At 44.9% G+C, this 25,102-nt stretch overlaps 1 protein-coding gene across 1 annotated transcript; it reads right to left on the reverse strand.

Moving 5' to 3' along the window:
- Positions 1-2,396: 2,396 nt before the first annotated feature.
- LOC116982923 (galanin receptor type 1-like) lies at positions 2,397-16,931 on the reverse strand. The gene is made up of 3 exons (XM_033036479.1): positions 16,299-16,931; positions 13,302-13,367; positions 2,397-2,797 (listed from the first exon to the last, which is right to left on the reverse strand). Exons 1-3 carry the CDS (start codon positions 16,929-16,931, stop codon positions 2,480-2,482), a joined length of 1,017 nt encoding a protein of 338 aa, XP_032892370.1. The 3' UTR covers positions 2,397-2,479.
- Between the last annotated feature and the right edge of the window lie 8,171 nt (positions 16,932-25,102).

Genomic DNA, 25,102 nt, shown 5'->3' on the forward strand with positions numbered 1-25,102 from the left:
ACCAAGAGCGAGAATTAGAAAGATAAATGGAGACAGAGGGAGGGTGAGAAAGACAGATAGCACGGAGAGAGAAAGAGTGAGAGAGAAAAGAAACGCAGAGTGAAGGTCAGAGACGGAGCAAGAGACAGAAAAGACAAACAGAAAGAGAAACAGAATGAGGGAGGACAAATAAGAGCAAGAGAGAGAGAAGCTATACTTAAAAATAGCATTGATTAGATTTAGACCCAGGGAATAGTCAAGAACAAATATATATTTGAACTAGATTAAGTGGGATCCGTTGGGTCCCATGTTCACACGGGAGGGCTGGTCCCCCAACGCAATATTCTACCTCCACCAATTCCAATATTGGTGGCCAGTGGGTGGGGGCGCTTTCTGGAGCGCTAGTATAGGTGTTGTGGGCCAAAGGGGCTGGTTTCCAGAGGGCTAGTATGGACATTGTGGACCAAATGGATTCTTGGGCTGGCAGCTCAGTCACTCAGGCCTGGTGGGCTGGCAGCTGAGTTACTCAAGCCTGGTGGGCTGGTAGCTCAGTCACTCGGCCTGGTGGGCTGGCAGCTCAGTCACTCGGCCTGGTGGGCTGGCAGCTCATAAACTGCCAGAAATTCTGCCCAAAACAGGTGAGGGACTCATAGAGAAGGGGGGAAGGGTGGAGAAGCAATTTTAGACATTTTTCATTTTTTTTCCTGCAGATCATAGCAATGAAGGGGAAAAGTCTATCCTGGCCTGTGCACATGGAGCCAATGAAGGGTGGGAGAAAAAATACTGGGGTGAGGTCTAATACTTGCAGGGGGAATACTTACTGATGGGCCAAAGGGACTCCTCCTGGACTAGCACAGGCCTGATGGGCCGAAGGGGCACTCAAAAAAAAAATTTGAGTAATCTCAGTGAAAAGCACTTTTCCTGGCCTGGCATGGGCCTTTTAGGCCAAAACGCTCCTCCTGGGCTAATACTGGCATTTTGGGCAAAAGTGACAGGATTCTCTGCTAATGGGGGCTTTGTGGGCCGAAATTAGTGGTTCTAGGCAAGCCAAACAACTAATTTCATTTCCATTTCAATTTAAAGCACAGGGCAGGCCAAACAACTCATTTCCATTTCAATTTCAAGCACAGGGCAGGCCAAACAGCTCATTGCAGTTTCAAGCACAGGGCAGGCCAAACAACTCATTTCATTTTCATTATGGGCTAACAAATCATTTATTGCAAGTACATTGCAGACTCACAGTTCAGTAGACTCACAGCAGACTCAGAGTTGTTAACTCTCCCTCGGGATCTTCCAGAGTGACTGACTCGCGTCCAGGCATCCGGGGTTTTATAGTCCTGCCCCCCCCCCCCCCCCCCCCCCCCCCCCCCGGAAGGAACGTTACCTTCATCATGGTGACTGTTGGTTGTACTGCTAGGACTCAATGATCCTAATGACTTTCCAATTATCTGTGTTACCCCACTATCCATCTGGTCCCTATGATCATCTACCCAACCTTATATCTTATATTCTGAAGACATTTGCTGACCCGAAACGTCTCTTATTCTTTTCCTCCAGAGACCTGCAGAGTTACTCCACCACTTTGTGTCTATCTGTGGTATAAACCAGCAACTGCAGCTGTTTGTTTCTACTTGCATACACCTTACCAGGTCTAATGACTCTACCATCTCCCTGGCAGCCCCCACATCCAATTCATAAATCTAAACCCTAACCCATACCATTCTCTGTCACTTCTTCCCACCTACCCTGTGTGACCAGTGAGGGAGATCATAAACAATGGTCTACCATAGACCTAGTACATGGCATAATATCAGAGGCACCTTAGCAAGAAAATCCAAATGTTCTCCCAAGACAATGTTGGCCTCTGGGCTATAATTTGAGTGTTCTTGCTCTAAGGTAAAGGTGGAAAAATTAAACAGGTTTATGAATTCTAATTCAAAACATATTTTTAAGCACTGTCACCAAGTTTTGAGTCGAACTGGAGCGTAAAGCGAAATCAAACTGCACAAGAATGATTTACAAGCTGGTTTAGAAATCTGGAAGAATTCAAATGGAGATCAGTTCCCAGATTGAACTATGAGAAGCGGTCTTATTGATTAGACACCTACAAACAATAACCAAAAATTTGTTAAATTCTAAAATGGGAAAATGTCACAGTGATAGTTAAAGCTTACCATTCAAGAACCTTTCTTTTGCATCTGTTCAGAATTCCACTTATTACCAACTGCTAAATCTCAATGCATGTCTCCTGTCTTACAAGAGTGTGAAGTACATACCCATTCAATATTTGTAACGTGCTCCAGTATAGTTACCATTATCTGTTCACATTGGATGATTTATGACCAATGTTAACCTAACTATGATGGAGTTAGTTTATGATCCCAGCATTAGGTGTCTGTATAATGCAGACATCTGCTATCATCGTTGTTTGCATTCTAGATAGATGTGCATATTCACAGGCTGTGCGTTCGGCTGGTGGTCGCATCTGAAGGCAATGCTTTCAAGTGTTTGTCCTTGTAGGGGCAGCAGAGAAGTTGTCCATGCGGATCCTGACAACTTTTTCCTCAATGGGATGTGGGGAAAGGAATTTACACACAAAGGCCTGATGGCAGGCTTTCCGAAAGTTTTCCGACAGGAATGCATATATTATGGGATTGATGCAGGAATTTCCATACACCATGCAATGCGAGATGATCCTGAATGCAAAGGATGCATCAGTCATCGGGAAAGTTCCAAATTGGGCCCACATGGTTATGATGTGTTGAGGCAGCCAAGACAGAAGAAAAGTGGCCACAACTAGCATGACTGTCTGGGCAGTCTGTGGAGAGAGTAAAGAAGAAACATAATTTAATTTCATAATTAGCTCAAATAAAATTCAAATACTGAGGACAATTGCATTATTCAGTTGTAATTATTAGTGAGGCTTTATATCATTTCCATGCAGATAACCTGAATTGATTGCATATTCTCCATGTACAAGTAAACAGAGTGCACTGGAGCACAGGATCAGCTCAGGATTTTAAACAAATTTAAGTCACTTAAATTCCCATAAGGGGCTGTCCCACTGCGGCAGCCTAATTGGCGAGTTTAGGAGATATTGAAAAAATGTCATGTTGAAGACCTCCTTCGACTATGTAGAAGACCTCCTACAACCTCCTTCAACTATGTTGAAGACTAGCTTCGGGAAAATTGGTCACCGAATAGTGGAGATTGAAGACTACCTCCTTCAGCCTCCCTTCGACTATGTTGAAGACTATCTACGACTACCTTCGACTACCTTCAATTACCTTCGACTACCTTCGATTACCTACGAATAGCATGCCGACCTACTTTGACTAAACGTACGAGTAAAAGTATTGATTTTTGTTCCATGGCGACTATTTTTACTCGCGGGCATTTTTCAACATGTTGGAAAATATGCCGCGACCTAGCTGAGGCCTCGAGTACACGGGGTCTACTCTCGAGCATGAAGGAGAGTTACAAAGACCTAGGACCTCATGTCAACCATGCTGCGAGTATGAGTTATGGGCAAACTCGCCAGAACTCGCAGATTAGGTCGCCGCAGTGGGACAGCCCCTATACTGACCTTTCTATCCTCCACTGTCAGTGTGAAGCCTCATGCAAATTGGAGAAACAGCACCTCATATTTTGCTTGGGCAGCTTACAACCCAGCGGTATGAACATTGATTTCTCTAATTTCAAGTAACTCCTGCGTTCTCTCCCCCTCTTTCCCACCCTAGTCATCTTGCTAGTTCCACTGTTCACATCCTTGTATCTCTTTATTACCACCTCTTCCCTCGCTAACAATGGGTCGTCATGGCTCCACCCTTCCTTGGTCATCTGTTACCAGCCCTGCTTGGTTCTGGCCTTTCTTACCTCCAGTTCAGTTCCGTTTGCTTTCAGTTTGAAGAAGAGTCCCAACCCAAAACATCCCCCATCCTTTTTCTCCAGAGATGCTGCCTGACCCTCTGAGTTACTCCAGCACTTTGTGTCTATCTTTGGTATAAACCAGCATCTTTATTTCCTTTCTACACATTTAAACTAATTCCTTCTGCCCGCACTTGATTTTATACCTTAATTTCCTGCATATTCATGTGCTATCTAAAGCCCTTTAAATGCCACAATCTTATGTGCTTCCAACAACCGCCACAGTGTGTTCCAGGTACTTACTGCTTTCTGCGTGTAAAAGAAATTGCCATGCACATCTTCTTTGAACTTCCCTTTTTTACCCTTAAAGCTCTGCCATCCAGTATTTGATGTTTCTACACTGGAAAAAGATTCTGACTGTGCTATCTCTCATAATTTTCTAAACTTCGATCAGGTCTATCAACCATCAATTGTCCAGAGAAAGCAATCCAAGTTTGTCTAACCTTCCCTTATAGCTTCAGGGCTGAACAGTTGATCAAATAACCAGATTGGAACCACATCCACTGCCTTAAATATTCATGCCCTTTATCACCGTGTCCATAGAATGCACTAGAGCAGACTTCTTTCAACAGTGCTTTGCAAATCCCAATTAAAAAAATATTGAAAATAAAAACAAATACAAAACAAAATACCATGAGCTAGAAAAAGCACACCATTATGATCTTGAAATCCAAGTCACGGTCATACAGTGATGCAATGTGAAAACAGGCCCTTAGCGTGCGTTTGGCCCATTTCCCTCTAAACTAATCCTGTCAGTGTACCCGTCCAATGTTCTTGAAACGTTGTGACAAAACCTGCCTCAACTACCTCCACCGGCAGCTCATTCCATATACCTACTGCCCTTTGTCTAAAAAATGTACGCCTCAGTTTCCTATTAAATCTTTCCCTCCGCACCTTAAACCTATGTCCTCTGGTTCCTGATTCCCCTACTCCTGGACTTTTTGCATTTACACTATCGATTCCTCTCATGACAAGGAAAGGCTTTATAGGTTACTAGACTAAGTGGGACCCGTTGGGTCCCATGTTCACATGGGAGGGCTGGTCCCCCGATGCAATATTCCACCTCTCCACCAATTCCAATATTGGTGGCCAGTGGGGGGGGGGGGGCTTTCTGGAGTGCTGGTATGGGTTCTTGGGGTGGCAGCTCAGTCCCTCAAGCCTGATCTGCTGGCAGCTCACTCACAGCTGGTGGGCTGGCAGTTGACTCATGACTAGATTAGATTAGATTAGATAGCCTTTATTGTCATTCAGACCGAAGTCTGAACGAAATTGCAGCAGTCATACATACAATACAATACAATAAAAAACAACAATAAACACATTAACATCCATCACAGTGAGTCCACCCAGCATCTCCTCACTGATGGAGGCAAAAGTCTTTAGGTCTGCAGTCTCTTCCCTCCTCTTCTCCCTCTGCGCTGAGGCGATCCCCCACCGGGCGATGTTAAAAACTGTCCCGCGGCTCAATCACCGCACCCCGGGGTGGTCGAAGCTGCCGCCCACCAGTCCTGCTGACGCAGCCGCTGGCCCGCGGCCGAACCCCGGACTCAGGCCACCACCGCCAGAACACCGTCCCAGCCACCCTCACGTGAGTATCGTGCCGTCTTCAGCCTCGGGCTGGGCCGTCCCCGACATGGGCGCCGTACCTCCCTCGGGCTGGGCCGCCCCGACATGGGCACCGTACCTCCCTCGGGCTGGGCCGCCCCGACATGGGCGCCGTACCTCCCTCGGGCTGGGCCGCCCCGACATGGGCGCCGTACCACCCTCAGGCTGGGCCGCCCCGACTTGGGCGTCGCTTCCCCGGGCCGGGCCGCCCCGACATGGGCGCCGCTCCTCCCTCGGGCTGGGAACGCCATACCTCCCCGAGCTCGGCCACTCCGACGGGAGCACCGTTCCTTCCTCGGGCCAGGCTGCCCTCCCGGGAGCATCACAGCCCCTCACGGAAGCACTGCTCCAGCCCCGAGCTGGGCCGCCCTCACGGGAGCGAGCTCAGGGCGAGTCCTGGCGGGCTCTGCCTCCTGAGCCTCGAGGTCGCCAGCTCCGCCATTAGGCCTCAGCGCAGACGGAGGCAGAGAAGGGGAATACGACAAAAAAGTCGCATTCCCCCACAGGGAGAGACAGCAATCCCCGTTTCAACCCCCCCCCCCCCAAACACAAACTAAAAACCAAAACTAGACTAACCAAAAACGAAATAAACAACACAAAAAACACAAAACAAACAGGACTGCCGGTGAGCCGCTGCAGCCAGAGCCGCGCCGCCACTATTCCTTGAAGTTCCATTTCAAGCAGGGTGCAAGGCCACCAAATTCAAATCCATGTTCCTACCATTTCAAGCAGGGTGCAAGGCCACCAAATTCAAGTGCAGTTTCATACCACTTCAAGCTGGATCCAAGGCCACCAAATTCAAGTGCAGTTTCATACCACTTTCAGCAGGGTGCAAGGCCACCAAATTCAGTGCAGTTTTATTCCCCTTCAACCAGGGTCCAAGGCCACCAAATTCAAATGCAGCTTCATACCATTTCATGCAGGGTGAAACCACCATAAAACCACACAAAACACCAAACTCACAGTTCAGTAGACATTCAGTGTGTTCAGTTGATTCACAGCTCAGACAGTCATGACCTCTCCCCCACCCATCATGCAGAGACTGAGCCATACCCACACTTCTGGGTTTTATAACCCCTCCCCCTCCCACCGGAAAAGGTGTGGCTTTCAGGGCGTGATTGACAGGAGAGAGATTCTCTACATTTTTTAAACACTAATAACACTTTTATTTTTCATTGATGGGAAGAATTCTCTGCACCTGCTCAGCGGAGGGGGGACTGAGTAAGATGGCCAAAAAATCACAGCCGTAAGTGTAGCTTTTTATCTAAAATCAATATACAGTACAAACAGGAAGTAAGTGCATTTGTGGTAGTGCCTTTTAACTTCAAGCCAAATCACCCAAGCCACGATTTGCAGTAAGTAGTGCCTTTCAACTTCATGCCACCATTTGCAGTAAGTAGTGCCTTTCAACTTCAAGCCAAAGCACCCAAGCCACCATTAGCAGTAAGTAGTGCCTTTCAACTTCAAGCCAAAGCACCCAAGCCACCATTAGCAGTAAGTAGTGCCTTTCAACTTCAAGCCAAAGCGCCCGCCACCATTTGCCGTAAATAGTGCATTCCAACTTCAAGCCAAAGCACACAAGCCACCATTTGCAGTAAGTGGTGCCTTTCAACCTCAAGCCAAAGCACCCAAGCCAGCATTTGCAGTAAGTAGTGCCTTTCAACTTCAAGCAAAGCACCCAAGCCACCATTTGCAGTAAGTAGTGCCTTCCAACCTCAAGGCAAAGCACCCAAGCCACCATTTGCAGTATGTAGTGCCTTTCAACTTCATGCCACCATTTGCAGTAAGTAGTGCCTTTCAACTTCAAGCCAAAGCACCCAAGCCACCATTTGCAGTAAAAAGTGCCTTTCAACTTCAAGCCAAATCGCCCGCCACCATTTGCAGTAAGTAGTGCCTTTCAACTTCAAGCCAAAGCACCCAAGCCACCATTTGCAGTAAGTAGTGCCTTTCAACTTTGAACCAAAGCTCCCAAGCCACCATTTGCAATAAATAGTGCATTTCAACTTCAAGCCAAGGAACCCAAACTACCATTTCCAGTAAGTAGTGCCTTTCAACTTCATGCCACAATTTGCAGTAAGTGCCTTTCAACTTCAAGCAAAGCACCCAAGCCACCATTTGCAGTAAGTATGCCTTGCAACTTCAAGCCAAAGCACCCAAACAACCATTTGCAGGCAGTGCCTTTTTACTTCAAACAAACTATATTTTCATTTTCAAACCACATTAAGGGTACTCACAGTTGTGTAGACATTTGTTCAGTGTTATTCAGAGCTCAGAGAGACGTGACCCTTGGCTTCATCCATCTTGCAGAGACTGTGAGGCACACCACTTCCTGGTTTTATAGTCCTTCCCCATCCCTCCAGCAGGGGCAGCAGAGAGAATGGCGAATTTTTAAAAAACATTAATATCTCTCTGATTTGTCATCGATGGGAAAAATCCTCCGCACCCGTAAGGCGGAGGGGGGCTCTGAGCGTGGTGGCCAAAAATGACGGCCGTAGGTGGCGGCGTTCTGTCAGAAATCGCAGCACAGTAGGCCAAAAGAGGTCAAGATCAGAGATTTAGTAATATACTAGACCAAGTGCAGACCCGTTGGGTCTGTCCCCCCAACGTGCGATTGTGGGGGGGAGGTGGCATGCAGCGTCACACACACTAACTACCCCCCCCCCCCGCACTCACGCTAATTACCCCCCTTGATATATTAATATTATTAATTTGCTCCTTTTACCCCATAACCACCCTATCTACTGGCGCATAGCCCCCAACTTGCAGTCACATCTAGAGGGGGGGGGCGGGAGTAGAGAGTGAGGGGGTGCTGAGAGGGGGGAGAGGTGGGGAGCGGGGAAGGAGGGGGGGGGGGGGGGGGGAGGGGGTAGGGGGTGTGGAGGGGAGGGGGTTTAGGGGAGGGTGATGGAGGGGAGAGAGAGGGTGTGCTGAGAGGGGGGTGAGGTGAGGGGAGGGGGAGAGGTGGGGAGCAGGGAGGGTGGAGGGAAGGGGGTAGGGGTGTGTGGAGGGGAGGGGGGTTTAGGGGAGGGACGGTGGGGGAGAGGAGAGGGGAGAGGAGGGGGGAGGAGGAGGGGGTGGGAGAAGTGGAGAGGGGGCAGAGGAGGTGAGGGGGGGAGAAGAGGTGAGGGGGGGGAGAGGAGGTGAGGGGGGAGGAGAGGAGGTGAGAGGAGGTGAGGGGGAGGAGAGGGAGAGGAGAGGGAGAGGAGAGGGGGGATGAGGGGGAGAGGAGGGAGAGGGGGAGAGGAGGGAGAGGGGGGAGAGGAGAGGGGGGGGGAAGAGGGGGGAGAGGAGGGGTAAGAGGAGAGGGGGGGAGAGAGGAGAGGGGGGGAAAGGAGAGGGGTGGAGAGGAGGGGGGAGAGAGAAAGGGAGAGAGACGGGGGGAGAGAGAGAGAAAGAAAGGGAGAGAGAGGTGGGGAGAGAGAGGAGGAGAGAGAGAGAGTGCCTTTTTACTTCAACCCAAACCCAAACAACCATTTGCAGGCAGTGCTTTTTTACTTCAAACTAACCATATATTCATTTTCAAACCACATTAAGGGTACTCACAGTGATGTAGACATTTGTTCAGTGTCATTCAGAGTGACAGAGACTAATTGACAGAGCTCCATCTTGCAGAGACTAATTAAGGCCACCACTTCCTGGTTTTATAGTCCCTCCCCCTCCCTCCAGCAGGGGCAGCAGAGAGAATGGTGAATTTTGTAAAAACATTAATATCTCCGTCATTTTTCATCGACGGAAAAAATCCTCGGCACACATGCAGCGGAGGGGGGCTCTGAGCGAGGTGGCCAAAAATGACGGCCGTAGGTGGCGGCGTTCCCTCGGAAATCGCAGCACAGACGGCCAAAAGCGGTCAAGAACAGAGATTTAGTAATATAGATAGATGATGGAATAGGAATTGCAGTAAGTTACAGAATGATCAAAAACTCAATCACCGAGTAACATCAGAGGATACTGCCAATTTAGTGAGCATTCTTACACCAACTTTCAATTCTTCACCTGAGGCAAAAGATATTTTTACAATGAATTTGAAACCAGCACATGTCAGTTTCAAACATGTGCACCCAACCTGCTTTAATATGAAGATAGGCATTAATCACGATTCCTAGTTACCATAAAATAGCTTTGATCTTGAATATTACTCGGCTTGACTGTTTTCTGTTTGGACCCGTAAGATTGGTATTATCAAATAAACATTACCATAAGGAAAACTTAGCAACATTTATTTCATTAGTTTACGATTAATCTGGCAATAAAAAGCTGCTCTGACATCTCAGCTTTCTGATTTCTTTATATGGGGATATTTCATTACAGGTATCACCATAATGTTATGTCATTATGCATTACTGCAAATATCATTCTGAAAATCTGCACCAAATCTCCCATCAACATAACTTAAGACTGATCGAAGTTAATTAATCTACACAAATTTGATTGTGAAGAGTTCTCAGTTATACGCAAAGTCCATTTCATTTTCTTCCCTTCTATTAAAATGGCTTGAAAGAAAAACTTTCGATAATATATACAAGCAAGAAATATTAAACCATAAGATTATCATTCTTTAGAAATTCTTTCCTGGTGACATATTTCCTCAGTGTTAACTATCAGATCATTTTGCATTTGAGGGGCCAATAAAAAAAATGAAATGAATTTTAGGAGCATCTGGAAACAGCCATAGAAATAAGGTATTTGAAAACACCCATCCCGCAAAAATTATCCTTTATATGTCGTATTATTATAGTGAAAGACTGTTAAATGCAAATTCAGACAAAAGAATAATGTAAATGTTCGTGTCTGAAATTCATCAGAAGGCTGTAACATTTATCTACTTTTTGATGAAACTTCATCTATTCCTTTCCAGTTGGACAGGATGTAATAACAAGGATTAATGAGAAAAGCGAGAGTGAAAATGGAACTTGAGAGGGTTAAGAAGCATGCAAATGAAAAAAAAAATCAGGAATACTGTAAGTTAAATACTAAAAAATGAATAAATGCTCAATAAATAAATGGTGTACAACCACATCATAATGAAATCATGACAGAAATCCTAAGACTAATGAATATAGACTAAGGAAGACCAACTCATAGGCAATGACAGCAAAATGACAGAACTATTGATCAGGCATTTTCTCTCAGTACATGCCAGCAAAACTGGCTGGACATGAGAATAATAAAACATGTACCTGATATTCAATCTGCCCCATGCCTTGCTTTTGCAACCTGCCCCAGCATAAACCTCAAGTGCACTCATGCACCGTGTTCATTGGAACAAATTGAGCTACAGATCTCACCTTACACTGATCTCGTGAAACAGAGTGATGTGCACATGGTGACTACACCTCAGACAGCTGAGCCTGTTCCCGAAAGCCTTTTTAATGTTTTATGCTAAAAGTGCTGCAACTGTTTCTGATATTCAGAGATATCAGTATCTTTAAAAATACTAGATTTATGTAAATACTAGGTGATATCTTAATAAATATATCTAGAGGCACGGTGGCGCAGCAGTACAGTTGCTGCATTACAGCACCAGAGACCCGGGTTTGATCCTGACTACAGGTGATCTGTATGGAATTCTCCACATGACTACATGGGTTTTCTCCCATGGTGGAAAAAAACGGGTGCTCCAGTTTCCTCCCACACTCCAAAGACATGTAGGTTGTATAGGAAGGAACTGCAGATGCTGGTTGAAACCGTGGACACAAAATACTGGAGTAACTCAACGAGACAGTCAGCATCTCTGGAGAGAAGGAATGGGTGACATTTCGGGTCGAAACCCTTCAGACTCATCTTAGATTTGTCGGTTGATTGGATGGGTAAAATTGTAAATTATCCCTAGTGTGTATAGGATAATGTTAATGTGCGGGGATTGCAGGTCAGCAGCAGACTAGCTGGGCCTAAGAGCCTGTTTCCACACTATCTCTAAACTAAACTATTATGTTTTAAGACTGTTATGTCTAGAGCCAGGATGTTTGGGCACTAAAATACTCTGAAATAGGCAGGCAAAAAGGCATAATAAAATGACAAAAAAGGCACGAAAAAGGCATTTATTGACAAAAAGGCATAACACATTTATTTCCACCACCAAAATATGGTTCAAAATAATAAAATAAAGGTATACTCCATTAAATGACCAAAGTTGCCTGGTTGCACATAATTACTAGCTTTTTTTCAAATGATCTTGTGTTAAAATATGCTGTCTGTCAGACAGAATATGCTTCACTGGGGTCACTGGTGCATACCCGAAACAAGCTACAGATTCTATATTCATTACAACTACCTTTGAGAACTTTAGCTATGTTTTGTATTTCTTTAAGATCTTTGTTAGCTAAAATCACTCTCACGTTTTCCTTGTATGTCTTTACCTACATCGCCAAGAACTTTACAAATATCGTCAGTTACTTTGTTAAAAATCTGCAAGTTAGTCACTAATGTTTTGCCACGTTTCTCAAGGGAAGTGATAGCTTGTGAGAAGTTTACAAAATTGGAAGCAATAAACACAAGATCGCTTGGAGGGACTTTTTTTGCATGATTTCACTGACGATCCTGACTGCAGCAGATTCTTCTTTTTCAAAACAGTTGGCGATTTATTTTATCTTTTCAAAATTTGCAGCATAGTAGAGTTCAATAGAGAGCCATGTACCCCCCACCTAATCAAAATGGGCTGAGGAGGTAGCGGAATCTCGAGTGCCATTTCCTTGAACAACTGCATACTTGATGGTACTTTGAGGAAGATTTTCTTGACATTGGAAACTAGGTGATCGACATTTGGAAACAAGCTATGTGTGTGCTTGTTTTATGGTCATATGGAGGGGTCTTTTCCTGCACTATACTTTCCTATCTTCTATGTTCAATCCACAGTATCCTATCAAATCGCTTGCTAATTTTGTGATTTATTTTCAAGAAAAACAATTAATTGAAGGACCGAATGGCCTACTCCTGCATCTATTGTCTATTATATAGCATACACAAAGTGTATGAGTTCTGCCTTATTCTTTGATTTAAACATGGTTACATTTTTAGGTGAAAGAAAGTAAAGGGAAATACGTAATTTGAGACCATTTGAAAGCATTACTTGCTTTTATGATGTAACAATATTGTAGGGATATCTCTTCACTTATTCAATGGTGTAAAATTTAATAGAAATCTTGACAATGTTGTGTCTGCTTTCACTTTGAGTTCTGTTGTCTTCTGAAGAAAATGTGTACAAAAGTAATTGTGACAATCTGTTTTGCTTGATCTGTCCGTGAATAACAACAGGTATCAGAATGGAATTTGATTTTTGTTTTCAAGAATAGATTGAAAGGCACAAAGTGAATTATGAACCTAGCTGGCTATATTAAGAAGCTGTATGTACAGGAAGGAATTGCAAATGCTGATTTATACCGAAGATAGACACAAAATACTAGAGTAAGTCTCAGCGGGACAGGCAGCATCTATGGAGAAAAACAATAAGTGATGTTTTGGATCGGAACCCTTCTCAGACCATCACCTATCCATGTTCTCCAGAGATGTTGCCTGATCCGCTGAGTTAGTCCAGCATTTTGTTTCTATCTTCTACATTAGGAAACTCCTGACTCTTGCGTTATGGAATAGTATTTTGAGCCAAAGCTTTTTGGAAGTTGGGCAATGAATTCAGGGTTACGATGGTATGGGTTGAATGCTACCAGGAGTGGTGTCAGAGGAGTTTCCAAAGGGAAGTTAGTGGAAGTTTCCTTGTTTCTACTATTCAAAGTATCCTATATGCCTTGAAAGAATGGCAATGTTTCAGAAGTCTGGAATCCACGCTGCGTTCTTACCTTTTTCTTGGAGCGCTTTGATTTTTTTGAAACATTCCTCATCTTTTTGTGGAGATGGAACAAGATCTGGAGGAGAGATAAGAAGTGACGAAAGAGTAGCTCTCATGTGTAGCACACTTATGATTCAATAGACAATAGGTGCAGGAGTAGGCCATTCGGCCCTTCGAGCCAGCACCGCCATTCAATGTGATCATGGCTGATCATTCCCAATCAGTACCCCGTTCCTGCCTTCTCCCCATATCCCCTGACTCCGCTATCTTTAAGAGCCCTATCTAGCTCTCTCTTGAAAGCATCCAGAGAACCTGCCTCCACTGCCGTCTGAGGCAGAGAATTCCACAGACTCACAACTCTCTGTGAGAAAAAGTGTTTCCTCGTCTCCATTCTAAATGGCTTACCCCATATTCTTAAACTGTGGCCCCTGGTTCTGGACTCCCCCAACATTGGGAACATGTTTCCTGCCTCTAGTGTGTCCAAACCCTTAACAATCTTATATGTTTCAATAAGAACCCACTCATCCTTCTAAACTCCAGAATGTACAAGCCCAGCCGATCCATTCTCCATCAGCATATGACAGTCCCACCATCCCGGGAATTAACCTTGTAATAGCCCTGTTCCACGGTACGAGTTTATTCCAAGAGCTCTCCCGAGTTTTAAAAAAATCAAACTCGTGGTAAGCACGGAGAATGAACGTAGCGGGTACGTCAGAACTCGGGGACGTCTCTTAGCGGCTCATAACACTAACGGCAGGTACCCGGGAAGACTTGCTAACGGCAGGTAAGCACGGGAAGACTTGTGAAGATTTTTCAACATGTTGAAAAATGTCCACGAGAGCTCGAGTACCGACGAGTGGCCATTACCGTAAATCTCCGAGTTCGAATCAGGGCAAAGTAGGAAGAGCTCTTGGAATTAACTCGTACCGTGGGACAGGGCTTTCATCCTACGCTGCACTCCCTCAAGAGCTAGAATGTCCTTCCTCAAATTAGTGGACCAAAACTGCACACAATACTCCAGGTGTGGTCTCAATAGGGCTCTGTACAACTGCAGAAGGACCTCTTTGCTCCTTTATTCGACTCCTCGTGTTATAAAGGCCAACATGCCATTCGCTTTCTTCACTGCCTGCTGAACCTGCATGCTTACCATCATAGACTGATGAACAAGGACCCATAGATCCCGTTGTACTTCCCCTTTTCCCAACTTGACGCCATTTAGATAGTAATCTGCCTTCCTGGTTTTTATACCAGTGGATAACGTCACATTTGGGCAGCTTACACCCCAGCGGTACGAATATTGATTTCTCTAACTTCAAGTAACCCTTGCATCCCCTCACTCTCTGTCACTCCCCTACCCTCGTCGTCGTACTATTCGGCCTGTTGAGTTTCACTGCCTCATTATCATCTAGCCCACTGCCAACAATGGACCATTGTGGGCTCCACCTTTCCTTGATCAACGTTGTTTTTTGCATATCTTTCATTCCTTTGTTCTATGTGCCGTCCATATCTCTCGCCTCCCTTTCCCCTGACCCCTCAGTCTGAAGAAGGTTCTCGACCCCAAACGTCACCTATTCCCTCTCTCCAGAGATGCTGCTTGACCCGCTTGGTTACTCCAGCATTTTGTGTCTATCTATGATTTACAAGTGTTTGTTTACCACCGTTGATAAAGTAAAGCAAGCAGGTTTGTGTACAGTTCGACCCAGTGTGAGGCTTAAAATAAACACCCAACTTCGCTAAATATTAAAGGTACACAAAAAATGCTGGAGAAACTCAGCCTTTCTCCTGACCCCTCAGTCTGAAGAAGGGTTTCGGCGTCGCCTATTTCCTTCGCTCCATAGATGCCGCTGAGTTTCTCCAGCATTTTTGTGTACCTTCGATCTTCCAGCATCTGCAGTTCCTTCTTGAACACTTCGCTAAATATTAAGCGGGTTAATGACGCATTTTCAATAATATATCAGATAGATTCTCTGCAGATCCTGTTCGATAAGGGATTGATCCTAGCAACGAGCCCGTATGCACCACAGTACCGTCAGACCATATCAACCCTTGGATACAACTCTGTTGCACTAACCGTGCCCGGGTATTGCAATCTGATGAAGGATCTTGGATCTGAAATGTTAACTATTTATCTGCACAGATAGTTAGCTGACTCGCTGAGCGTTTCTAACATTATTGTTTTTTCCTTAACTTCAGAATATGAACACCAGTCAGATGTATTTTAATTCTTAATTCTAACCTTACATTGTAGGATTGTACTGAGATTTCCCAGACTTTTAAACGCACGGAATAACACAGCAGGGAGAGGGGAAAAACGAAGTGCTGGAGAAACTCATTAGGCCAGGCAGTGGATCTGTGGAGGGAAACACAAAGTGCTGGAGGAACTCGGCGGGTCAGGCAGCATCTGTGGAAGGAATGGACAGAGGACGTTTCGGGTCGGGACCGTGCTACAGAATAGTTCACCAGTTGCGATAAGAAGGGCTTTTCAGAGACCTCGGGACTGAGCTACACGAGGCGGCACGTTACCGAATGCGAACTGGGACCTGATTACTAATTTGTGAGCTGCCACCATTCTCCGGCTCGCTCCTCTTCTCACAGTAGCTCTCGAGATCACTTTCCCCGCAACAATTTGCACCCCCCCCCCCCCCCCTCTCTCCATCCCTCCCCCACTCTAGTCGTCCTGTTGAGTTTCACTGTCTCTAACTCATTGTCACCTAGCCCACAGCCACATTTCCTTGACCATCTTTCATTCATTTATTCAATGTGCCGTCTATATCTCTCGTTCCCCTTCCCCTTGACTCTGAAGAAGGGTCTCGACCCGAACCCGTCAGCTATTCCTTTTCTACAGAGATGCTGCCCGACCCACTGAGTTAACTCCAGCTTCTTTCGTGTCTATCTTCGGTGCAAACCAGCATCTGCCGTACCTTCCCCCACAACTTGCTGCGCTTGGGCTGGCCGTTGAACCCCGACACCCCGGGACATGGCGTGTACTCCACAAGGGTACAGTTACCTTGGCATAGCAGTAGCAGATCAGCAGAAGAGGCAGCAAGTAACCGATCACCAAGATGCCAACTTTGTAGACGCGTTCCTGGGGTTTGTTGTGCCACGAGTTCCAGCAGAAGGAGTTATTGGGCGCTCCGTGGTGTCCCAGCAGGTTCTGTTGCTGAGCTACGGGGACGGCAACCAACAAAGACAGCAACCAAGTCAAGCCCACCCCGACCGTGGCGTTCCTCGTAGTCCTGATGGACGGGGGGCGCATGGAGCGGACCACGGCGATGTATCTGTCCACCGACATGGCCACCATGGTGAAGATGCTCACCAGCATGGTGACCATTTTAAAGTAGTGCACCGTCTTGCAGAGGAAAGCGCCGAAGATCCAGTCGGGCAGCGTGTAGATGGTGGCTTCGAAGGGCACACAGAAGACCAGGAACGCAATGCTGGAGATACTGAGGTTCAGAATGAAGACATTGGTTGTACTCCGCGCCTTCTTCGACTTGGTCCGTCCCAAGACGACCAACACCAGAGTGTTCCCAGTGATGCCCAGAAGAAATATGAAGCCAAATATCACCGGTACGACCACTCCTGGCCCCAAGAGCGGCAAGTCGGCGTTCTCCCTGGAAGCGCTGAGGTTGCTGGAGCTCATGGTGACTGTCTTCCCGACAGACAGAACCCAAGGAGGAGGTGCAAGCCTTTACTCTTCCTGGAGACTGTGCTGACTCCGGCAGCAGGAAGGAGCGATGGGACAAGCGCCGCACTACATCGAGGCAGCGACTGAGCGCCGAGACACTGAGACTGTGTGGGACTCGCCCCCTCCGCCCGCACCTCCCTCCACCCCAAACCCTTCCCACCTCGCTCACCTTCACGACGCACTGCTGACCGCTACAGCCATAGACTAAACCCGGAAACAGTCACCTTTCCATTCGGCGATGAGGACTGGAAAGGAAATAATCACGTTGTCCATAATCAAGAACAAGGATAAAATGCAGAGGAACTCATAACTATGGAGATGAGAGACACAGAATGCTGGAGCTGCAACTCAGCGGGACAGGCAGCCTCTCTGGAGAGAAGACACAGGTGACGTTTAGGGACGGGACACTCCTTCAGACTGAAGCGAAGGAGGACTGGAATGGGTATGATTGAAGATAGACACAGAATGCTGGAGTAACTCAGCGGGGACAGGCAGCATCTCTGGAGGAAAGGAATATGCGACGTTTCGGGCCATAGAAACATAGAAACATACATCGAACGCAAATTTTCACTTTTATGCTTACGATACAGTGATATATTGCTCTTCGTCTACCCCAAATCAGGCTCTCTGTCAGCTCCAAACTGCTTTTAACACTGTGCAACGTAACCTGTGTGATTTAAAACTTGTTTTAAATGCTGACAAGACAAAGCTCATGCTGTTCACTAAAGCTAAATCAAAGCCCTCGGACCTCCCTCCTATCACCACTTTGCAGAGCTCTGTGATTGAATCTGTGTCTCAATATAAATATCTAAGAATTATAATTGATGATTCTCTCTCTTTTAAACCTCATATCCAGCAACTTGTGAAAAAACTAAAGATAAAATTAGGTTTTTACTTTAGAAACAAATCTTGTTTTTCTTTTGAAGCCAAAAAAAGACTTGTTGCTGCAACGTTTATGTCTGTGTTGGACTATGGTGATGTTTTATATATGAATGCATCTTCAAAATGCCTACAGTCTTTGGACACGGTCTACCACGGAGCACTGAGATTTGTTACTAATTTTAAAACCCTCACGCACCACTGCTCTTTGTATGCTCAAGTTGGATGGTTTGCCCTGTCCACCCGCAGACTCCATCATTGACATATCCTTATTTATAAGACTATCCTCGGTGTTCTTCCTTCATACCTGCAGAAGTATGTAATTCGAAAAAGCACAGGAACTTATCAGCTCCGCTCTGAGGACTTGTTCTTACTAACTGTACCTAAAGTCCGTACTGAACTGGGGAAAAGGGCATTTAGTTATGCTGCTCCCTTCGCATGGAACCAGCTGCAGAATTAATTGAAACTTAAGGAGCTGGTTTCTATAAACAGATTTAAATCCCTTCTTAATGATGTTGAAGCGGGCTCTTCTGTCTGTACATGCATTGTTTGATGATGTTCTGACTATGACTCTATTTATATGTTCTCTGTTGTTTTTAAATTATTGTCTGTAACTGTGGAACTGTGCTGCTGCCTGTCTTGGCCAGGACTCTCTTGTAAAAGAGATTTTTAATCTCAATGAGACTTCTCCTGGTTAAATAAAGGTTAAATTAAATTTAAAAAATATATAATATAATTCAAGAATATAACACAATACATGATAGTTCAGGAGTATAATACAATACAATAATTATTATAATTCAACGATAGTCTGAAGAAGGGTCGACTCTTGACCCGAAACGTCACCTATTCCTTTCCTCCGTAGATGCTTCCTGACCCACTGAGTGAGTTACTCCAACATTTTGTGTTCGGCTTCGGTTTAAACTAGCACCTGCAGTTCCTCCCGACACAATATAATTGCCCGGTCCATAACCAGTGAAATGCAAAAACTCTCCAAACTATATAGGACTGGAAAGGAAATATTTGCCCTGTCCCTATGTCCAGGCGAATGGATTTATACACAGGGCCATTCTTTCCCTTCTAGACTTCAAAAGTTTCGAAGTGCCTCCCCAAATATTATCTGTCAGGCAATAACGTTAAAATACACCCCCCCCCCCCCAACGCATTATTCTTCATGACAAGCAAACATGACAAGTGAAAACTATTTTTTTGAACATTGAATTCTCCCAATTTTGTTAGTCCTTGCTGCCTCCTCCCCTTCCTCAGCCCTCCTGTAGTCTCCTCCCATCCCCCAGCCTTCGGGCTCCTCCTCCTTTTTCCTTTCTTCTCCCCATCCCCCCACCACCCATCAGTCTGAAGAAGGGTTTCGGCCCAAAACGTTGCCTATTTCCTTTGCTCCATAGATGCTGCTGCACCCGCTGAGTTTCTCCAGCTTTTTTGTGTACCAAGTGAAAACTAATGTCAGCAATTTATATAAAGAACAAGAGGACAGGTGTAATTACTAATATACATGCCTCCCACCACATTCCGGTGCGCACCCATTTTCACCGTTACCTCCCACTCCCCACCGTCACCCTGTCCCCCCCCCCCTTTAGTGCACTCATCTCCCATCTCCGAAAACCACACTTTCCTTCCTTTCTCCTGTCCTACCTATATCCTCCCCCCTGGCTTTATACTTCACTCCTTTTTACGGAAGGGTCCCGGCCAGAAACATTGTCTGCCCATTCCCTCCACAGATGCTACCTGACCCGCGGAGTTACTTCAGCGCTTTGTGTATTGCCCACTCCTATTCCGTCACCGTTTCACCTCCAGCCGTTGTCACTTTGCCACCCATCTGCCAATCTGCCCTCCAACCCCCATCCCTTCACCTGTATCCACCTGTCACTTGCCAGGCTTTGTCCACCTCGCTTGTCCAACTTTCAGTGTGAAGAAGGTTCCTGACCCAAAATGTTGCCTGTCCATTCCCTCCCTCCACAGATGTCCATTCCTGTCCATCCCTGTCCCATTCCTCCAGCACTTTTTAAAAATTGTTTAAAACTCCCGCTGAACAGTTTCTGTGATATGAACTAACCGTATCACCTAATGTATAAAACAGCAGCACTCCCAATGCTAAAGAAATGGACTGTTAGTACGGGTGGCTTGTTATTTTAACAGTCTCAGTGGCTTTATAATTGCAAATTATGTGTGGGCACGCGTGTGCATGTGTGTGCTACTGGGAGTTTTCATGTGAAAAGATACTTGAAATGACCTAAATGTTTGTAATTTCACAGGAGAGAGGTTTTGCATACAAGGAACAAAGTTCAGAGATCATAGGAGCAGAATTATGTCATTTGGCCCATCAAGTCTACTCCACCATTCAATCATGGCTCATCTCAACCCCATGCTCCTGCCTTCTCCCCATAACCCTTGATACCCTTACCAATCAAGTATCTGTCAATCTCTGCCTTAAAAATACCCAACAACTGAGGCCATGACATCTGGTGCTAGACTCTCCCACTAGTGGAAAAGTCCTCCCCACATCCACTCTATCCAGGCCTTTCACTCTTCGATAAGTATCAATGAAGTACCCCTTCATCCTCCAATGAATACAGGGCCAGAGACATCAAAGAGAGAGGGGCACTGAGAACTAAGGGATAAATAACTGGACCAATAATCCAGAGATCTGGAGTAACAATCTGGGGGCTGTGGAATTTAAATTGAGTTAATAATCTGGGGGGGTGACACAGGCCTGAATGATGATGAGTACATAAGGCGTAGGATTGAGGTAGAATGCTGGAAAGCGTGCAGAAAAGATTTACGAGGATTTTACCAGTGCCAGAATGTCTGAGCTCTAGGGAGAAGTCGACCAGCCTAGGACTCTATTCCTTGGAGCACAGAAGGATGAGGGGTGATCTTATAGAGATGTATAAAATCATGAGAGGAATAGAGAGGATAAATGCACAGTCATGGTCACAGATGGACAGGGAATAGAAAGCCAGAGAACATAGGTTGAAGGTTTTTTCTTATCGAGTCCACACACAAGATTAGAAGTTGTTCAGCCAGAGCTGAACACACTTCTCAGCATCTGCATACAATAGTGCCTTTCTTGTCGCTTCTTGTGCTGGTGCGTGGTGGTGGAAAGATTGGTGGAAACAGGGCCGTGATGTGAACGCTCTTTCCTTGACCCCATAGGTTGAAGATGAGGGGGGACAAATTTAAATGGGAACCTGAGGGGCAACTATTTTACACAAAGGGTTAGGTATGTGGAATAAACTGCCAGAGGAGGTAGGTGAGGCAGGTACAATCACAATGTTGAAGAAACATTGAAATAGGAACGTGGATAGAATAAATCTAGAGGGATATGGGCCAAATGCAGGCAGAGGGGAATAGTGTGATGGGGCATGTTGGTCAGTATGGGCAAGTTGGGCCAAAGAGCCTGTATGACTGTATGACTCTAAACCATCTGACTCACTGATGCCCTTCAGAGAGCGAAGAAAATCTGCTGTCATTACCTGGTGTGTCTTTTCTGTGTTCCCAGATTTACCACTATCTGGATGACTAAATGGCTTAAATAACAATTGAGTTCTGAGTGTCTCATCATCCACTTCCCTAGAGGTAATTTGGAAAGTGCAATACTTAAATGTTGAAGAAAGACACAAAGTGCTCTAGTAACTCAGGTGGTCAGGCAGTTTCACTAGAGAACACGGATAGGTTACGTTTCGGGTCGGGACCTTTAATGTAAATGTGGACCTTGGCAGTGATGACTACAACCTAAAAAATAAATAAATTAAAAAAACATTCAAGCAGGTGGCTGTGGCCAGCTCATGTTTTAGATTACATTTTCAGGAAATAAGTTGTCAACTTCAGATAGAATAATTTGATATTAATTTTCATTTTGCAACAGCTGTTATCTTGGAATGAGCATGTAATGCAGAATAAACATGTCAACTCTGCTCCTTATCAACAGTCCCGCTGGACAGACAATGGCTTTAATTATGGTATCAAGCTACAGTGTCAAAAGGTCCAGACTTGTAACTTACTGTATGTGTTTGCTGTATTGGAGCAGCAATGTGGTTAAAGTTACTGGAGTCAACAACCTAAGGTTTGTACCATTGATCTAGAGACTTTAGGCTTGAGACTTTGGAGATACAGCATGGAAACAGGCCTTTTGGCCCACCGAGTCCGCGCCGATCAGAGGTCACCCCATACACTAGCACCTACCCTGCACACTAGGGACAATTTACAATTTTAACAAAGCCAGCTAGCCTACAAACCTGTGCGTCTTTGGAGTGCGAGAGGAAACCGCAGCACTCAAGAAAAACCCACGCGGTCACAGGGAGAACGTACAAACTCCATACAGACAGCACCAGTAGTCAGGATCGAACCCGGCGCTGTTAGGCAGCAACTCTACTGCTGCACCACTGTGGAGGATTTCAAACTTCACAATAGCAGCTGAGAAATTTAAATCCAAGCAATTAGTTTTCCAGCGATCCAGCTACAGAGACGGTAGCTACAAAATACTGGATTGTTGCAACAAAAAGGTTGGTGATATGTGGCATAAATTTAAGTTACTTGGTAAAAGGATTAGAAGGGAGTTGAGAAAATAAATCACTAAACAAATGGTGGAAGACTGGGATTCACTGCTTGGTAGAATGGTGTAGGCACAAACCTTCTTATAACTACCTGGATGATAACTTGTAGAGTCTTAACATATAGAACCAACAGCTGGGGAATAGATAGGCACAAAATGCTGGAGTAACTCAGCGGGGCAGGTAGCATCTCTGGAGAGAAGGAATGGGTGACGTTTTGGGTTGTGACCCTAGTACAGACCCTTACTTCATATCCGAAGAAGGGTCTCGACCTGAAACATCACCCACTCCTTCTCACCAGAGATGCTGCCTGTCCTGCTGAGTTACTCCAGCATTTTGTGTCCATCTTCGGTGTAAACCAGCATCTGCAGTTCCTTCCTATACAGTTGGGAAGTAGAACCAAGTCCATTTTTGACTTGTGCGGCCATGATGCATTGATTAGTTTCCTTCTATGTTGTATACTTCGCTGATTCCATCCATCCTGCTTATTTTAAACCTGCATTCCTTGATCGATCTGTTCTTCTACCTGCAATAATCCCATTTACTGCATATTCCTTTTTCATGTTTGCCTTCCCTAATTGCATGACCTTTTACCTCCCATTAAATTACATTTGCCATTTCACTGCCCAATTAACTAAGTCTGATGTCTGTCTCCATCTTACAGATCCAAATGATGATGGCGATAATCTTACTGTGGCTTGAGACTTATTGGATCAATGTAAAACATTCTGTGATCAAAAGGAAATTAGAGTGAGTCAAATTACACAAAATGGAATTCAAAATACCAAAGCAAAATAACAAAAGTCTCTGGACAGACACAAAATGCCATAGTAACTCAGCGGGTCAGGCAATATCTCCGGAGAAATGAAGTAGGTGAATTTTCTGATCGGAACCCCTCTTTAGACTGAGAGTTAGGGGGGAAATTTCAAGTAACCAATGCATTCCCTCTCTGTCCTCCTCTCCCCCACTAGTTCGACTGTTCGCATCCATACACCCCTTCGTTATCACCTCTTTGACAGCCAACAATGGATCATTGTGGGCTCCACCTATCCTTGGTCATCGATGTCGGCTCTGATTTGTTCTGAACCTTTTCGTACCTCTAGTTTCCCCACGTTTGACTCTCAGTCCAGCATTTTGTGTCTATCTTCGGTGTAAACCATCATTTGCAGTCCCTTCCTACAGATATTACCCACTGTTCAGGTGGATAAAATCTTTCATGTTATTTGAGGGACACTTTGCAATTTCATGATTATGGGCTATCTTTGATTGGGCTTTACTGGCTTTACCTTGCACTAAACATTTTTCTCTTATCATGTATCTATATAATGTAAATGGCTCAATTGTAATCATGCATGTCTTTCCGCTGACTGGTCAGCACGCAACAAAAGCTTTACACTGTACACGCGACAATAAACTAAATTAAACTAAACTGAACTGATTTAATTTCTAATCCAGCTTAATTTCTCATCAAACTTGACGCTACTTGTATTAGACAGGGAGTGTGTCGTTTAGTTCCATTAGCAAAAGTATTTAATTTGAGACATTTTCTGATCAGTCAGAAACTGGCCATTCCTTGTACAATGTTTTTGATTCTACCAATAGGAGATATTTTAATACAATCTTATCCACAAGAAGAGTACAAAATAAATTGTTAGCGGTGAATCAGTGATGCTAATGAAAGTATCAATTGTCTAACCAAAGTGTTTATGATGCAAAATGATAACAATTAGTTATTTGGAAGAAATAACAAAGAGCTTTGTAATGGTGCTTGAAAAATTACAATGTGGTTAGTTAATCATGCAACCATGAATTATGTATTAAGATTTAATACATTGGTAATGGTGACTCATTTGTTGCAATTTCAGAATGAATATCAGGCTTTATATTTTACGTTGATTAAAATCCTATTTACAAAATATTGAGAACTTTAGAAACGCGGAAACAAGCCCCTTTGCCCACTGAATCTGCGCCAACCAGCGATCACCTCGTACACATTAGGGACAATTTACAACATTATCAAAGCCAATTCACCGACAAACCTGTACATTTTTGGAGTACCCACACAGTCACGGGGACAACGTACAAATTCCGTTCAGACAGCAACCGTGGTCCGAATCGAACCCGGGTCTCTGGCACCGTAAGGCAGCAACTCTACCACTGCGCCACCGTGCCGTACAAACAGCATTCCTGGTATGCCTAATTTAACATATATATAACTAAAAGTCTCATCTTGACCACTTCCTGTCTGCTCTGTATATTGATTTTAGAAAAAACGCTACCCTATATCGCTATGGTTTTTGGCCATCTTACGCACAGTCCTCCTCCGCTGAGTCAGCCCTGAGGATTTTTCCGATCGATGAAAAAAATAAAAATTATGAGTGTTTAAAAAATCTTGAGATCAGCTGATTGGTCCTCTCGCCTGTCAATTAAGGTAATGCCTCCTTAATTGCTGTGATCTACAGTTAAAGATGAAAAATGTCTAAAATTGATTATTATCTCAGGGAAAAGCTGTCTTATTTCAAAGGACAAGTAATGCTAATGCAGCAACATTGGGCACAACAATCCTTTGTTTTTGCTCCCAATTAAAATCAATTTGCTTTGTCATTTCGTGATTCATCGTATACCAAATTATGCAGTTAAAAAGAACACCAACAAACCAGAGGTGTAGTCTACGTGATA

This window comes from Amblyraja radiata, chromosome 17 (assembly GCF_010909765.2).
Source record: "Amblyraja radiata isolate CabotCenter1 chromosome 17, sAmbRad1.1.pri, whole genome shotgun sequence".
Taxonomy (NCBI): domain Eukaryota; kingdom Metazoa; phylum Chordata; class Chondrichthyes; order Rajiformes; family Rajidae; genus Amblyraja; species Amblyraja radiata.

What these genes read in the sequence shown, in the direction of transcription:
- LOC116982923 (XM_033036479.1), bottom strand. Translation starts at nt 16,931, where the DNA reads ATGAGCTCCAGCAACCTCAGCGCTTCCAGGGAGAACGCCGACTTGCCG. An exon ending in TCTGCTACTGCTATGCCAAG is followed by an intron (nt 13,368 to 16,298) that starts GTAACTGTACCC and finishes TCTCTCCTCCAG; the next exon opens with ATCTTGTTCCATCTCCACAA. An exon ending in CAAAGCGCTCCAAGAAAAAG is followed by an intron (nt 2,798 to 13,301) that starts GTAAGAACGCAG and finishes CTCTCTCCACAG; the next exon opens with ACTGCCCAGACAGTCATGCT.